Source organism: Enoplosus armatus, chromosome 8 (assembly GCF_043641665.1).
Source record: "Enoplosus armatus isolate fEnoArm2 chromosome 8, fEnoArm2.hap1, whole genome shotgun sequence".
Lineage (NCBI taxonomy): Eukaryota > Metazoa > Chordata > Actinopteri > Centrarchiformes > Enoplosidae > Enoplosus > Enoplosus armatus.
The window spans coordinates 26,268,963-26,286,009 of NC_092187.1; the positions used below are offsets into that span (position 1 = coordinate 26,268,963).

At 44.8% G+C, this 17,047-nt stretch overlaps 1 protein-coding gene across 1 annotated transcript in view; it reads left to right on the forward strand.

Moving 5' to 3' along the window:
* The first annotated feature begins 979 nt into the window (after positions 1-979).
* Positions 980-17,047, forward strand: part of hcfc1b (host cell factor C1b) — a 27,355-nt gene continuing 11,287 nt past the window's right edge. Inside the window, exons 1-20 of the mRNA XM_070909970.1 lie at positions 980-1,160; positions 2,454-2,602; positions 3,108-3,268; positions 3,352-3,554; positions 4,031-4,115; positions 5,598-5,704; positions 5,862-6,041; positions 6,199-6,483; positions 6,579-6,727; positions 8,243-8,431; positions 10,421-10,648; positions 11,753-11,884; positions 12,505-12,700; positions 12,787-12,902; positions 15,017-15,152; positions 15,243-15,388; positions 15,488-15,650; positions 15,766-15,863; positions 16,475-16,627; positions 16,720-16,786. Of these exons, the coding sequence (XP_070766071.1) occupies positions 980-1,160; positions 2,454-2,602; positions 3,108-3,268; positions 3,352-3,554; positions 4,031-4,115; positions 5,598-5,704; positions 5,862-6,041; positions 6,199-6,483; positions 6,579-6,727; positions 8,243-8,431; positions 10,421-10,648; positions 11,753-11,884; positions 12,505-12,700; positions 12,787-12,902; positions 15,017-15,152; positions 15,243-15,388; positions 15,488-15,650; positions 15,766-15,863; positions 16,475-16,627; positions 16,720-16,786 (3,124 nt within the window). The remainder of the gene's footprint in view (positions 1,161-2,453; positions 2,603-3,107; positions 3,269-3,351; positions 3,555-4,030; positions 4,116-5,597; positions 5,705-5,861; positions 6,042-6,198; positions 6,484-6,578; positions 6,728-8,242; positions 8,432-10,420; positions 10,649-11,752; positions 11,885-12,504; positions 12,701-12,786; positions 12,903-15,016; positions 15,153-15,242; positions 15,389-15,487; positions 15,651-15,765; positions 15,864-16,474; positions 16,628-16,719; positions 16,787-17,047) is intronic.

Here is a 17,047-nt window from a genome sequence, read left to right on the forward strand (position 1 = left end):
ATGGCCTCAGTAGTATTAATCGATTTTGTTGTTTAATTAATAGGTTTTTCGGACATTGGGAGCCCATTGTGTCCTCTTTTTATTTCACATAAATCTTCCATTGAATTAACCCGTCCTGTCTTAACTTCTAATGTAATACGTTCAGAATCTCTCTAATGCTGACATGAATAAATAAGCAAACTGGATACATTTGGTTTGTCTCCGTTTGTCTGTGGCTGATGAGCTTCTTGTTGAGGGGACAGTCAGTATCAGTGTTAAACAGGGTGGGACAGTGTATCATGGTTCACTGTATGAAGCTGTGCTGACTGACACCCTGTGGTGGATCAGCTGCCTGTTAGCAGTTAGCCACCTGGCCTCTGCCATTTCCAGCAGCGCGCTGTGTGTTTTGTTTGGTTGCTGTTAGCAGCAAGATGGCGGCTCCCATCCCGGCGCACAGACGCTCCGCACTGCATATTTAACAGCTTTCAGCCTCTACACTGATGCATGGACAGCCGCGCAGCGCACTCACCTGCAGCCGGATATGCATTTCTGTTTCTGCTGGTTTCGGTAGCCTGAGCAGCTACCGGCCGCTTTCAACCGACTCTGCACACCGTTCACTGGGCTAAAATGGCGGACTGTCTACTGCAGTCTCTGGGCTAGCTAACATCACAGTGATCCCTCTCAGAATCCCAGTCTGGATCACCAGAGGAGGATGCTTATTCACTCTGTTTAATAAAAGTTACTGAAACTGTGGCAGACAGCTGATCAATTCCCATAGAAAAACGTTTTTTCTTCTTAAACGCTTTAATCCTGTTACAAAAACTACCCTGTCAAATTAGCCGGCTAGTTAGCCTCAGGATCTAGTAGCAGGCTAATGCTAGCCCTGAGCAGCTATTAACGAGCCAGCGACCATTTAATACTTTTTGACTCAACTCTCGACTGAATTTGGATTTTTCTTCCTCACTGAGGATCGAGAGACGTGGACCCTGACAGCAGCGTCATGGCATCTGAACCTGCGACCCCCGCGGTGCTACAGCCCCGCTGGAAGCGGGTCCTGGGCTGGACCGGCCCGGTGCCGCGGCCCCGGCACGGACACCGAGCCGTGACTATTAAAGAACTAATGGTGGTGTTCGGCGGGGGGAACGAGGGGATCGTGGATGAGCTGCACGTCTACAACACAGGTGCCGGTTTAACTGATAAATGTGTCTTTAAATTTCTATGAAATATGAATTCTTGTGGAGGTTATGAAGACATGCTAGCCGGGCTGTGCTGGCCTCTGTTAATGCTAATAGGAAGCTAACAGTTGCTTAGCTAGCTTTGCTAAAGAGCTAAAATATTTTGTTAAGGTTTTAGTCTGTGGGTGTGATTGAAACTGATGCTAACAGTAAGGATTCCATTGGGGGTCAGATTGGAAGTTTGGCCTGCTAGGCTAGGTTAGCTCTTGCTCTTTGCAAGCTAACGCGGTAGCCGTTGCTAACATGCTAACAAGATTAGCTGTTTAGCTAACGGTACGGGTCTGGCAGAAACACAGAGAGAAATGGCGCGTTTTTACTGAAAACATTGCCGACGTCACAGCGACACGCCCCTCTGCTGCTGCTGCAGCAGAAGGAATGGAAACAAGTAAAAATGTAATAAAACAATATATTGTGAATGAGGAGGTCTTAAGTGTTTCATCTTGAGACACAAAATGTAAATTTGTACTGGAATACCTGGAAAATTTACCATTTAAAAAAAAAAAAAGAAAAAAAAAAAAAAAAAAGTTCTTTAAAAATTATAATAGCCAACCATCGGTTATATTCCTAAACAAAGTCAATGAAAGATAATTGCTTCAGCCATTCCTACAGGCCTAATGTTTTTATTTACTCAAGCTTAATGAACATTTGTTGTTTATCAAATGGTCAGAAATAACAGGACAATGCATAGATTTCTGTCAAATAAGGTGACACAGACTCATACTGTACGCAGATCAATCATGCTTGTGGCAGTGCATAGTCACCCCTCAAAGGCCCATTCTGAGCCAGGAAGAACCCTGCATTACCTCCCTACAGGTTTACTAACGCTCGCTGGATTCTTCGATATATTAAAGTCTGATAGACCACATTGAGTAAAACCTTAGAAAAGCCAAGAAACTTTTAAGCCTTAATAGACTCTGTATCTTACCGCTATAAAGTCTTCCCGCCTTTTCTGACACAAGTGGACGACACACATGCTCAATGCAGATGTTAATGTAAAAACAACATGTAAAACACCAACTTCCACTGTAGAGGTTATGTGATTTCCTGTCAGCTGCGGAGGTATCTCTTGTGGAGGTCCGCCATTTTGTCTGCACTAAGGTCCCTCTCAAACATCCTGGATGATGGACCTGGATCAGTTTCTGGGCCGGAGGAAGCAGAAGCTGTTTGTTTGTGCTTGAATGAACTGTACCTGTAAACTGTCTGGCCTGTCTGACCCCCCCCCCCCCCCCCCCCCCGCAGCTACCAACCAGTGGTTCATCCCTGCAGTACGAGGTGACGTCCCCCCCGGCTGTGCCGCCTACGGCTTCGCGTGTGACGGGACGAGGCTGCTAGTGTTTGGTGGGATGGTGGAGTACGGCAAATACAGCAGTGACCTGTATGAGCTGCAGGTTAGTGATGTCACTGCAGGGGGCGGGGCCTCAGGACACTGATATATAATGTGTATGTGTACATATGACACAGCAGGGCTAATTGAAAAATGAATCAATTACAAAATATATATATAAATTGATTTGAAGTTGATGAAGTAAAGTTTTAAAAATAATAAAAAGAACATTACATTTGTTAACTAATAATTTGATTTGTCTTTAAATGTCAAATGAATAATTTGATTTTAAAATGGAACTGCAGAACTAATTTGATAACACTTCATCTCACTGCTCTTTTGTTTTCTGCCAGCAGATGTGTCAGCAGCTGCAGGAGTTCTGATTGGTCATTGTTAGACCATCCTACAATCGCACGGGCAGCTTAAAGATCAATGAGATCATGTTAAACTGTCTTAATGTTCCAGTAGGTCCCAGTTTACCTGGGGGCTGTTGATACACCTGAACAGTCCGATATAGGAGAGCCTGTATGAGAAATACTGTAGCCTGTAGTTACTGTTGTCTCCTTCAGGCGAGTCGTTGGGAGTGGAAACGTCTGAAGGCCAAGGCTCCAAAGAGTGGCCCGCCCCCCTGCCCCCGCCTTGGACACAGCTTCTCTCTGATTGGCAGTTGCTGCTACCTTTTTGGAGGACTGGCCAATGACAGTGAAGACCCAAAGAACAACATCCCAAGGTAGAAAGAGAATGAAGAACTAGTTTATCACAATGATATAAAAATATGTGTATGAAGGGGTTAATGCCACCTTTCTCTCTCAGGTATCTGAACGACCTGTACTGTCTGGAGCTGCGGCCGGGCTCCAGCGTGGTTGGCTGGGAGATCCCGCTGACGTCGGGGCCGTCGCCGCCGCCCAGAGAGAGTCACACGGCTGTGGTGATGAGCGGCCGTGGAGCCAACAGACTCATCATCTATGGAGGGATGAGCGGCTGCAGACTGGGGGACCTGTGGGTGCTCGACATAGGTGAGACACATGAAACGTAGGTGATACAGGCTCGATGTAGCTGAGACACATGAAACGTAGGTGAGACAGGCTCAACGTAGGTGAGACAGGCTCGACGTAGGTGAGACAGGCTCGACGTAGCTGAGACAGGCTCGATGTGGGAGAGATACATGAGATGTAGCTGAGACAGGCTTGACGTAGCTGAGACAGGCTTGACGTAGCTGAGACACATGAGACGTAGGTGAGACACATGAGACGTAGGTGAGACACATGAGACGTAGGTGAGACACATGAGACGTAGGTGAGACACATAAGACGTGGGAGAGACGCATGAGACGTAGGTGAGGCGGGTTTGACGTATATGAGACGGGCTCGTGTAGGTGAGACCTGTCTACCATCTTCAGTTGGTCCTAAACATAAGAGTCTTCCATCCATCACACAATACTAAACTACACTGTGCTGACTTCTAATTGCTTCCCGTTCTGATGATGTCACAGACTCTCTGACATGGAGTAAACCGGACCTCATTGGAACTGCCCCCCTCCCCCGCAGCCTGCACTCTGCCACCACCATCAACAACAAGTAATGCTACACACAGATACTACACACAACTACTACACACAACTACTACACACAGATACCACACACAGATACGACACAGATACCACACACACAGATACCACACACAACTACGACACACAGATAATACACACAGATACCACACACAGATACTACGACACACAGATACTACGACACACAGATACTACGACACACAGATACTACGACACACAGATACTACACACAACTACTACACACAACTACTACCATAGACTACATATAAAGATGGACGACGTGACAGCTCCCCAAAAGTGAAGCCAAAACATCTTGATCGCCCCCTGGTGGCTGGCTGTAGTATAGGTCATAAGCCCCGCCCCCTCCATGTTAGCAGATGGGACATGGACCGAACTAACAAGTCAAAGTACACATCAAATAGATTTTCCCCAAAGATGGTTTCTGTCGTTTCATGTAGTTCTTGGTTTTAATTAGTTATTTGATGCTATTAAAAACAGGAAACGTTATATGAAATGTCATGATTGACAGTGAGACTGACTCTGGTGTGGTCGCAATTGGGTCAGGTGGGTGTATGGGCGGGACCTCGCACCGCAGCTCCACCCCCCGATCACTACTGCACAGACTCTGATGTCACCAGAGCAAGATGACAGGGCTTCATTTTTGTACAGCGGGAAGAAGAGGAGTCACGTCAGCCATCTTTATGTACAGTCTGCGGCGGAGACGCGTCGACCATCTTTATATACAGTCTATGTTGGAGACATCGGCCATCTTTTATATACAGTCTATAGTGGAGACCTCAGCCATCTTTATATACAGTCAGTGGTGGAAACGTCAGCCATCTTTATATACAGTCAGTGGTGGAGACGTGTCGGCCATCTTTATACACAGTCTGTGGTGGAAACGGGTCAGCCATCTTTATATACAGTCTATAGTGGAGACGTTGGCCATCTTTATATACAGGCTGTGGTGGAGACGGGTCAGCCATCTTTATACACAGTCTATAGTGGAGACGTCGGCCATCTTTATATACAGTCTGGTGGAGACGCGTCGGCCATCTTTATATGTAGTCTGTGGTGGAGACGCGTCGGCCATCTTTATACACAGTCTGTGGTGGAAACGGGTCAGCCATCTTTATATACAGTCTATAGTGGAGACGTCGGTCATCTTTATATACAGGCTGTGGTGGAGACTGGTCAGCCATCTTTATACACAGTCTATAGTGGAGACGTCGGCCATCTTTATACATAGTCTGTGGTGGAGACGCGTCGGCCATCTTTATATACAGTCTGTGTTGGAGACGCGTCGGCCATCTTTATACACAGTCTGTGGTGGGGACGTGTCGGCCATCTTTATATACAGTCTATGACTACTTATAATACATCTGTTAATCTGAATACTCTCTCTCTCTCTCTCTCTCTCTCTCTCTCTCTCTCTCTCTCTCTCTCTCTCTCACCTGTCTGTCTGTCTGTCTCTCACCCTTCTGTCTGTCAGGATGTATGTATTTGGAGGTTGGGTTCCCCTGGTGATGGATGATGTCAAAGTGGCAACTCATGAGAAGGAGTGGAAGTGTACCAACACACTGGCCTGCCTCAACCTGGGTATACACATACACACACACACACACACACACACACACACACACACACACACACACACACACACACACACTTTTCCATCACTTGCAGGGACATTTGGTTGACTTGCCTTACCTATATTTAACAGTCTCTGGCCTCCTCCCCCTGTCTGTGTGTGTAGACACGATGTGTTGGGAGACGGTCCTGATGGACAGTGTGGAGGAGAACGTCCCCAGAGCTCGAGCAGGTCACTGCAGCGTCGCCATCAACTCCAGACTCTACATCTGGAGCGGCAGAGACGGATACAGGAAGGCCTGGAACAACCAGGTGTGCTGCAAGGACCTCTGGTACCTGGAGACAGGTGAGGAGGACTGTTTAATGCCTGTAACACCTGGAGACAGGTGACGAGGACTGTGTAATATCTGTAACACCTGGAGACAGGTGACGAGGAGTGCTTACTGGAGTAAGACGAGGACTGTACCTGTCTGTCTGATCCTGTCTCACCTGTCTGTCCTCAGAGCGTCCCGGTGCTCCCTCTCGGGTGCAGCTGGTCCGGGCCAACACGTCGTCTCTGGAGGTGAGCTGGGGGCCATCACAGACCGCCGACACCTACCTGTTGCAGCTGCAAAAGTATGACATTCCTGCCACACATGCAGCCACCTCACCTGCCTCTAGCCCCGCCCCCACCCCTGTCCCCAAGAGCCCCGCCCCCATCGCCACGACTCCAGCTAACCAAACTGTCCCGCTGTCCGGCATCACGCTGCTCTCCTCCCCTGCTGTGGCTGCTGCTGCCAAAGCGCCAGGTAGGTCTACACACCTGTACAGGTAGATCTACAGGTGTTAAGAGCAGGTAGATCTGAATGTTCCTCTTCCTTCCCTGTTTCCTGTATCTCTGCAGCTGTTCTGAAGATGGCAGCAGCTCCAGGTGCAGCAGGTGGAGCCTCCATCATCACAGTGAGACAGGCCATGCCCAAATCCCCGGTCTCCGTGACGACCCTTCCTGCAGGTGTTCGTATGGTGGTACCTGCTCAGGCCGGTCCGGGGACGGTAAAGAGATCTTTATGATTCTTATCTCTTTACTCAAGGTCCACTTTTTCTTGAGCTTTTAACCATATTTTATGGTCTTCATCAACAGATGAAATATGGAGATGGATCAGTTAGTCTCCATGACGTGACCAAGTTCCACATTTAGGACCTGCTCCATATCCATGACAACTGAGCAACTACATCCACCGAGGAAGACCATGAGATGTGGTTGGAAGCTCTGGAAAAAGCTAGTTAGTACACCTTGAGTCAAGGTGTTTTTGTGAAACTGCTGTTTCAAATTTAGCTTAAATGTTTGTTCTTGATCTTGGAAAAATCTTCCACAAACTGGAACTTTTCTGGAGCTTTCACCTATATCCTGTGGCCTTCCTCATTGGTTGGAGTTCGCTCACTTGTCATTAAGTAAGTTCACTTATGTGGAGTTATACAACCACCTGTTGTCATGTGACTGCGCCACAGGAAATCATTCCTGCCTGTGGCCATCAAACTGTTCAGCTCCTCCCTCTGAGTGTCAGACACTCAGAAGAAACAGACTGGAAATCTGGACCTGCTTCACCTGCCATATACTACCTCACTATTTATTCTTTATTCTGTATCTATATTTCACCAGTGCAATACATATATGTTCATAATAATACACATACATACATTGTTATTGTATATATTATTTATTTTTATTTTTTACTTATATATTGTAAATGTATATATTTTAGTTTTTGTATCTTATGTTTATACATACTACTACTCATTTCTAAATTTACGCTACTTTTCTATTCTTGAATGGGAGCACCTGTAACTTGTGTAATTTCCCTCCGGGGATCAATACATTCAATTCAATTCAATTTTATTTATATAGCGCCAAATCGCAACAAAAGTCATCTCATGACATTTTACATATAGAGCAGGTCTAGACCGACTCTTTATAATGTTATTACAGAGACCCAACAGTTCCCACCATGAGAAGCACTATGGAGACAGAGGAGAGGAAGAACTTCCTTTAAGAGGCAGAAACCTCAAGCAGAACCAGACTCTAGGTGGGCGAGAGAGAGACAGAGAGACAGACAGAGATATAGAGATGCAGAGATGTATAGCAGTAGTAGCCATAGCAGCTATAATTATAATAATAATGGAAATATGACTGATAATAGTAGTTACAGCTGTAATAATAACTGAGATACGATTAATAATAGCAATAATAGCTTTAATAGTAACAGAACTATGACTAATAATAAGTAGCAGCAGCAGCCAGGCGTACCAGGACCACGATCCACAGGAACCTGCGAGACGAGAAAGCACAAAGAAACTCCGGGAAGATATAAAGTTAGTAACATGCATTGGAGGGACAAGAATGTGTAAAGATGGAGAGGGAGAGGAGGAAAGCTCAGTGCATCATGGGAAGTCCCCCAGCAGTCTAAACCCATAGCAGCATAACTAGGGGCTGGTCCAGGCAGGCCTGAGCCAGCCCTAACAATAAGCGTTATCATCATTCTGATTCTGATTCTTCCTGTCTGCTCTCAGCCAATAGGAAGCAGTCCTCAGATGAGTGGTATGGCGGCATTGGCAGCAGCGGCTGCAGCAACTCAGAAGATCCCTCCGTCCACAGCGGCGATGCTGAACATCCCTGCAGGAGCAACAATTGTAAAGACAATGCCTGCAAGTCCAGGATCCAGCAGTCTGCCAGTCAAAGTGGCTGCTCCTGTTACAATGGTACATACAGTACACAATTACTGCTGTTAGTACACACTGCAGGGTACACTGGGAAATACTCATGGTACTATTAGTTCATCACTTTTATTTGTCTCCATTAGTTTCACAGCAGTGAAACATAAATAATAATAATAAGAGAAAACACACAGCACATAAAAACATTATGTAAATACACAGAAATCACACAACAGTAAGTTAGATTTCTTTCTTTCTTGTTAGCAGTTTCTTCACATAGAAAAGACAAAATGCAAACATGCAACAAGAATGTCCAGGAATGGCCAAACAAAAAAAATAGAACAACATAAAACCATCAGAGTACATCAGCCAGTCAGTCAGTGCATACATAAAGTACGAACATGATGCAGGGCAAAGCAGCAGAGGAGGGAAACAAGGCAGCTCTCCATGAGCCCACAGACAGGAGGGAGAGCGCATAAACCATATATAAATATGGCCGACGCGTCTCCACCAGACTGTATATATAAAGTGAACATGTAACCTACAGTGTTAATATACAGCGTGAACATGTCACATACAGCGTGAACATGTCGCACACAGTGTTAACATACAGTGTGAACATGTCACATGCAGGGTTAATATACAGTGTAAACATGTCACACACAGTGTTAATATACAGTGTAAACATGTCACATACAGTGTGAACATGTCACATACAGGGTTAATATACAGTGTGAACATGTCACATACAGCGTGAACATGTCACATACAGTATTAATATACAGTGTAAACATGTCACATACAGTGTGAACATGTCACATACAGGGTTAATATACAGTGTGAACATGTCACATACAGTGTGAACATGTCACATGCAGGGTTAATATACAGTGTGAACATGTCACATACAGTGTTCACATACAGTGTTAACATACAGTGTGAACATGTCACATACAGTGTGAATATACAGTGTAAACATGTCACATACAGGGTTAATATACAGTGTGAACATGTCACATACAGCGTGAACATGTCACATACAGCGTGAACATGTCACATACACTGTTAACATACAGCGTGAACATGTCACATACACTGTTAACATACAGCGTAAACATGTCTCATACAGGGTTAACATAGAACGTGAACATGTCACATACAGGGTTAATATACTGTGTGAACATGTCACATACAGTGTGAACATGTCACATACAGTGTGAACATGTCACATACAGGGTTAATATACAGTGTGAACATGTCACATACAGCGTGAACATGTCACATACAGTGTTAATATACAGTGTAAACATGTCACATACAGTGTGAACATGTCACATACAGTGTTAATATACAGTGTGAACATGTCACATACAGTGTGAACATGTCACATGCAGGGTTAATATACAGTGTGAACATGTCACATGCAGGGTTAATATACAGTGTGAACATGTCACATACAGTGTTCACATACAGTGTTAACATACAGTGTGAACATGTCACATACAGTGTGAATATACAGTGTAAACATGTCACATACAGGGTTAATATACAGTGTGAACATGTCACATACAGCGTGAACATGTCACATACAGCGTGAACATGTCACATACACTGTTAACATACAGCGTGAACATGTCACATACACTGTTAACATACAGCGTAAACATGTCTCATACAGGGTTAACATAGAACGTGAACATGTCACATACAGGGTTAATATACTGTGTGAACATGTCACATACAGTGTGAACATGTCACATGCAGTGTTAATATACAGCGTGAACGTGTCACATACAGCGTGAACGTGTCACATACAGGGTTAACATACAGTGTGAACATGTCACATACAGTGTTAATATACAGCGTGAGCATGTCACATACAGGGTTAATATACAGCGTGAACATGTCACATACAGGGTTAATATATAGTGTGAACATGTCACATACAGTGGAAACATGTCACATACAGCGAGAACATGTCACATACAGTGTGAACGTGTCGTAGCGTAAACATGTTTTTTTCATGAGTCTCAGGTGAGTAACCCGGCCACTCGCATGCTGAAGACTGCTGCTGCTCAGGTGGGCGGAGCCTCTGTAGTCTCCACCCCTGGGACCTCGAGCCGACCAATCATCACGGTCCATAAGTCCGGCACAGTGACGGTCTCCCAGCAGGCTCAGGTGGTCACCACAGTGGTGGGCGGAGTCACAAAGACCATCACTCTCGTTAACAGTCCACTCAATGTGGGAGGAGGCGGAGCTCTGGTGAGTGATGTGACCTGCTGTTATTATCGCCACCTGAAGAATTCATAACAGACTGACTTATCTGTATTTCTTTTTCATTATATCAAGTTACACCATCCAGAGATTCAAGTTTTATTTGTATTAAGCGACAGAAACAAACTCATAACTACAATAACCATGAATCACAAAACACATCCATAACAATTTTAGGCAAGGCACAATCAAAGATATATATAATGTGGTTTAAAGAGTGAAGGTGGCTGCGTGGAGATTTACACAATATGCTTTTGTCAATATAACATGTTTATAATATAACACGATTCATGTTTCCCCAGACAGCACATGATATTTAAAGCAACTACAAGGAACTTTCATTTTGTGTTGATATCGGCGGCCCCTGTGGACAAAGGCGGTAGTGCTTCATGTGTCGTAAAGATCTTGATCTGGCTAGCTTGTGCATTTGATTTTGAAGCGAGTGAAAGAAAGACACAACACAACCCATCCATGTCTACTTTGCAACAACAAAAACACATTATGCAATGTGGCCGTAGTGATTACCTAGTACCTACCAACTACAGCCGAACCTAGCCAAATTAATGTTACCTAAATCTAGCCTCGTAATGCTAACATTACCTGAAGTCAGTCAGAACTTTTTCCACATACTGGAGGGGCAAAGCCTGGTCATGAACAAGTTGACCCCCTTCAGTGGTGGAGCCTCTCAACTTCAGACAAACTACAGTCACCTGCTGCATGTTGATCATCATGTTATAATCACAGAAAGCTTTGCCTGACAAATGCAGCTTATGTTAGCTACATTCAACAAATGTCAGCCAAAGTGTTAGCTTGCTTTGTTTTTCAGCCATAACCACAAAATAAAACGTGAAAAAGAAAATTCTCTAAAGAAAATTCTCCTCCTGGTTCCTTTTAACTGGCTAATGTGCTACGCACTGCCAAATTCTACTGGGAAAATGTAAACATAGGCTCTTCCATTCGGTGTGCTGTAAATTGTAATTAAAAATCTCAAATCATTAGAAATGTGATCAAAAACTTTTTGATGCCATTTGTGAAGAAAATGAAATAAACCTTCAGGCCAACCTGATGACATCACTCCTCCCTCTGTTTCAGATCAGTAACCTTGGTAATCTGGGTAACCTCGGTAACCTGGGCAAGGTGGTGTCAGTGGTTCACACCAAACCAGTTCAGAGTGGAGCGGTTACTGGTCAGGCGGGGAGCAGCCCAGTCACCCAGATCCTCCAGGTACTGGTTACTGAAGCCCTGTTCACACCTGGCATCAACATGCATCTCCAGTGACCACTTGTGATTGGATCTCACTTCCTGCTCTATATGCAAATAAACACGTACTTCATTTCTGTTTGCAAAGAGCGTTTCTTTCTCCAGCACCGGCACAGCGCTAAAACAAAGTGTGGCGATACAAGCAATGTCCTAATGCTTTGTTGAATTTGATGAACTTACTGTGTAGACCGCAAATGAGACAAGAAATAGGTTGGAAAAGGGTTAGGGTTACAAATTATTGTACAAAAACACAACTTTATAACTGGATATGAGAAAATATGTTCTGGTCTTCCCTCTTATGTCCTCCGGCTGCTCTGCCTCAACTCTCTGTGAGTTTACGGAGTAAAGATGGCTTTACTTGTTGCTAAAGTAACTGCTAAGTTAACTATAGCTAATTAGCTCAGTTAGCCGTGCAGCTAGCAGTCTGATTTAGCAGAGTAGGCGGCCCTTCAATGTGACCCTGGACACATTTGCGCACACACTGCTAAGAGAATGTGGACATATGTGGCCCAGACCACCTCCGAATGTGGTGTTAACACCTGACAGCAGACACAAACCCTCCTCCCTCTCTCTCTCTGTATCAGACGAAGGGCGGTCTCCCAGCAGGAACCATCTTGAAGTTGGTGACATCGACAGACGGTAAACAGACCACCCTCAGCACCGCACAGGCCGGATCCACACCAACCAAACAAACCGTCCTGGGCGTCGCACCCACACCCTCCAAACCTGGGACCACAATCATCAAGACCATCCCAATGTCGGCACTACAGGGCGGGGCAGGTACAGGAAAAACACACACCTAAATTCCTGAATTGCTTTTTATTTTAAATTGGATGATTGACTGAGTGAAGCTCCTCCCTCTACAGGAGCTAGCAGTCCAATCACGATTCTGACCACCAAGATGGTGACACCAGGAAGTGCTGGAAAAATCATTACTGCCGTCCCCAAAATCACTGCAGCTGGCCAGCAGGGACTCACACAGGTAACACACACACACAATGGCAACACAATGGCACACCTGGCAAACCAAAAGTATTCAAAGTAACACAAGTAAAAGCCAAGAAAATAAGTAATAAATGTTTATGAATTCAGGAATCAGAAACACACATACTGTGGTGACAGTGTAAACAGACCTCTACATCTGTAAAACTAACGAACTAAGAATTTGAATTTCTCAACGTAATCACACGACAACAAGAAGAAGGATGACCATTTGAAGTGTCTTGAAGAGGAGTTTAGTGAAATGTAACTATGCCCAAACAAAAAGAAAACATAGGGAAACTTCACCACATGACATGACATGGTTGGCACTATGCCTGCCCTTTGACCTACAGTTACCCATAACACACCTTCACTGTGGGTAACAAAGATATGTTTACACGTTATCTAGTTTCTGTAATCAGGGCGAGGGACCCAGCTGATCTTTGCTGCTGAACTACAGTAAAGAACTGCAGATCTACAGCTCTGTACTATTGGTTTGTAGGTCTGTACTATAGATCTGAACTATAGATCTATAGGTCTGTATTATAGACTTATTGGGACAGCCTGATAATAAGGAATTGCAATAATCCAGCCTAATCGTGACAAATGCATGGACTAATTTTTCTGCATCTGTTTGAGACAGGATCTTCCTGATGTTTCAATGTTATGGAGATGAAAGAAGGCCGTCCTTGAAGTTTGTTTTACGTGGGAGTTAAAGGACATGTCCTGATCAAAGACAACTCCGAGATTCCTCACGGTGGCGCTGGAGGCCAGGGCAATGCCATCTAGAGTAACAATATCCTTAGATACTGTGTTTCTTAGGTGTTCAGGGCCAAGAACAATAACTTCGTCTTGTCCGAGTTCAACATCAGATGATTGCAGGTCATCCAGGTCTTTATGTCCTTAAGGCATGCTTGGAGCTTAGCTAACTGATGAGGTTCTTCTGGCTTGATCGATAAATATAACTGGGTATCATCCACATAGCAATGAAAATGTATGGAGTGTTTTCTAATGATATCTCCTAAATAATTGGCAACATTTAAATGGAAATATGACTGATGTTTCAGTCTCTGTAATAGGATATGATGGTCAATGGTGTCGAATGCAGCACTAAGATCTTACAAAACAAGTACAGAGACAAGTCCTCTGTCTGATGCAGTTAGATGGTCATTTGTAACTTTCACCAGTGCTGTCTCTGTGCTATGATGAGCTCTGAAACCTGACTGAAAGTCCTCAAGCAACTTATTGTCATGTAGAAAATCACACAGCTGGTTGGCGACTGCTTTCTCAAGAATCTTGGAGAGAAAGGGAAGGTTAGATATAGGTCTATAGTTGGCTAAAACCTCTGGATCAAGAGTGGGCTTTTTAAGAAGAGGTTTAATTACAGCTACTTTAAAGGACTGTTAATAAAGACAGATTGATCATGTCTAGTAAAGAAGTGCTGACTAAAGGTAAAACCTCTTTAAGTTGATGGCTTAGATGAAGAAATGGTTTTAGTAATTTGGTGAAGGTCAATGGGAGAAAAGCAATCTAAATATATTTCAGGTTTTACAGCTGTTTATGAGATTCCTGTGTTTGGAGGTAAGATACCACCTGAAGACAAGAGGTGATCAATTCTGTCTCTAATAGTTAGAATTTTATCATTAAAGAAGCTCGTGAAGTCATTACTGCTGAGGGTTATAGGAATACGTGGCTCCATAGAGCTGTGATTCTCTGTCAGCCTGGCTACAGTGCAGAAGAGAAACCTGGGGCTCTGGCTTTACTGGGATGTGAGTATTAGTATGACTGGGTGGAGTGGATTCATTCAGGCTGACATATTCTTCATGACACAGCCAGGTTTGTGGTGGTGTTGATTTTTATTAAGTTTTTATTAATGACACAGTGGTTATGGGGTTTTGGGTGGGTAACTGCTCTAATGGAAGCGCAGAGAAGCATGTAGGACTGCGACTCTGCCTCCTGGTCTGGACTATAGGTCTGTACTATAGGTATGTACTATAAGTCTGTACTATAGCTCTATGCTATAGGTCTATAGATCTAGATCTGTAGTAATGGTATCCAGAACCTGAAACCTTCTCAGGTCCATATCAGCCGGTACAAACGTGGTTCTGTGTTCAGGTGGTGTTGAAAGGAGCCCCGGGGACACCTGGTACAATCGTAAGGACCGTCCCAATGAGCGGAGTCAGACTGGTGTCACCGGGAGCTGTCGGGACCAAACCAGCCGTCACCACGCTGGTCGTCAAGGCAACCACAGGTAAACACTGGTCAGGTGCTCTTTCTTCAAAGCTTAGCGTCCATTCGTCTGTCTCTGAGTGGACAGACTCCAACAGGTGTGTTCTCTCAGGTATGTCCAGTCTGGGGACGGCAACAGGAAGCGTCTCCACCACGGTGGCAGTAGGAGCTGTCGCCAACACCACCTTGGCAACGCCCATCGCCACGCTGGCCAGCCAGGTTACCACAGCAACCGCCACAGCTGCAGGACCCAAACAGGTAATATGAGTGAAGGCTCTGTACTATAGTAATACTGTAGTTTTGTGTCTCTGTGCTGTACTATAGTATTGTAGTAATACTGTAGTTTTATGTCTGCAGGTGACTCTGATCACGACTCCGAGCGGTGCCGAGGCTCAGCCGCTGGTCCAGGATCTGCCTGTCTCCATCATGGCTTCTCCTACTTCAGAAGAACCTGGGAGTACTACAAGTACTACTACTACTACTGCAGGGGGAGAGGCTGGAGACAGTGCAGCTGCTTCAGGTACAGAAAGACTACTAAGACTAACACTGCAGTACAACTGTCACAGTGCAGTAAACTGTTGTAGATGATGTGAATAATCAGGTATGTTGATGATGTCACTGTGATGATGCTGCAGTGACGTTGGTCTGCTCCAACCCCCCCTGTGAGATGCACGACACCGGCACCACCAACACAGCCACCGTGGCCTCCGCCAGCATGAGCCAAGTGCTGCAGGTGAGCGGTCAGTCAGTGCCACATCCTGTACATGAACAACATTACAGGAGGGGGGAGTCGCCCCCCAAACTGAACATCAATGATCTGGTGGAAAATCAGCCTCATTCACAGACAAACAGCTGCAGGTTTAAGTGTCAGTGCTGAGACACTTAAGTAGGTGATTAGAGAATATATCATACCTTATAATAATGTGATAAGACAGCTGCAGACAAACAGTGAAATAAGCTGTGGAGAAACTGACCCTTTAACTTATGATGTCACACCTGAGTAACGTGTAAAATACTGGATGTAATGTATCAGAATCAGCTTTATTGGCATGTGTGAACATATAAGGAGTTTGACTCTGGTTTTAAGTTGCTCGCAATGTTACACACAATTTGACAGGAAGTTAGAAACAGACAAACGGCTAAACAAACAGTGCAAAGAAATAAATACTGAAGTGGTAAAGAACTAGATTACTTTATATACATGAAGTGGGTGGTTATATGCAGTCAATGCATGTATTCATGTAAACATATGTTGCTCTGTCAGGTGACAGCTGCAGATCCATAGGTCTGTACTAGATTATACTAGATGTTGTCAGGTAACAGGTCCTCCTCTCTCCTCCTAAGGTGAGCTCCAACCAGCCTTCAGCTCAGCAGTCTTCTCCCACACATCCTGTTAGCCTGAATGGAGGGAACATCTGCTCCAATCCACCGTGTGAGACTCATGAGACAGGAACCACCAACACCGCTACCACAGCAGGAGCTGGAGGACTCAGACAGGTGAGAGAACACCTGACTGCTGAGGTGTACACTGATGATCAGTGATTGGTTAAACCTTTGTGGAGACTGAATTTAAGTGTTTCTGCCTCCAGGTGTGTTCCAACCCGCCATGTGAGACCCACGAGACCGGAACCACCAACACTGCTACCACCGCTACAGGTAACCTGCTGACTCACCTGGAGCCTCATTGATAACCATCAAACTTGCTGTCCGTCCGTCCATCTGAGGCTGCCTTTATTTCCGCTTTTGTCAGTTTGATAAATATATTTGAAAGATGTAATGACTGGTAAGTGTTACCTTTGTCGACATGTGGGTGAGTTCCCATGTTCTTCCTCGAAAGGTGCCTGGATCCAAGCCACACAATAGCCCTTTTTATTTTTACCCGTTTCTCTTCATTTTAGCAGCCTAAAGATGCTCTTT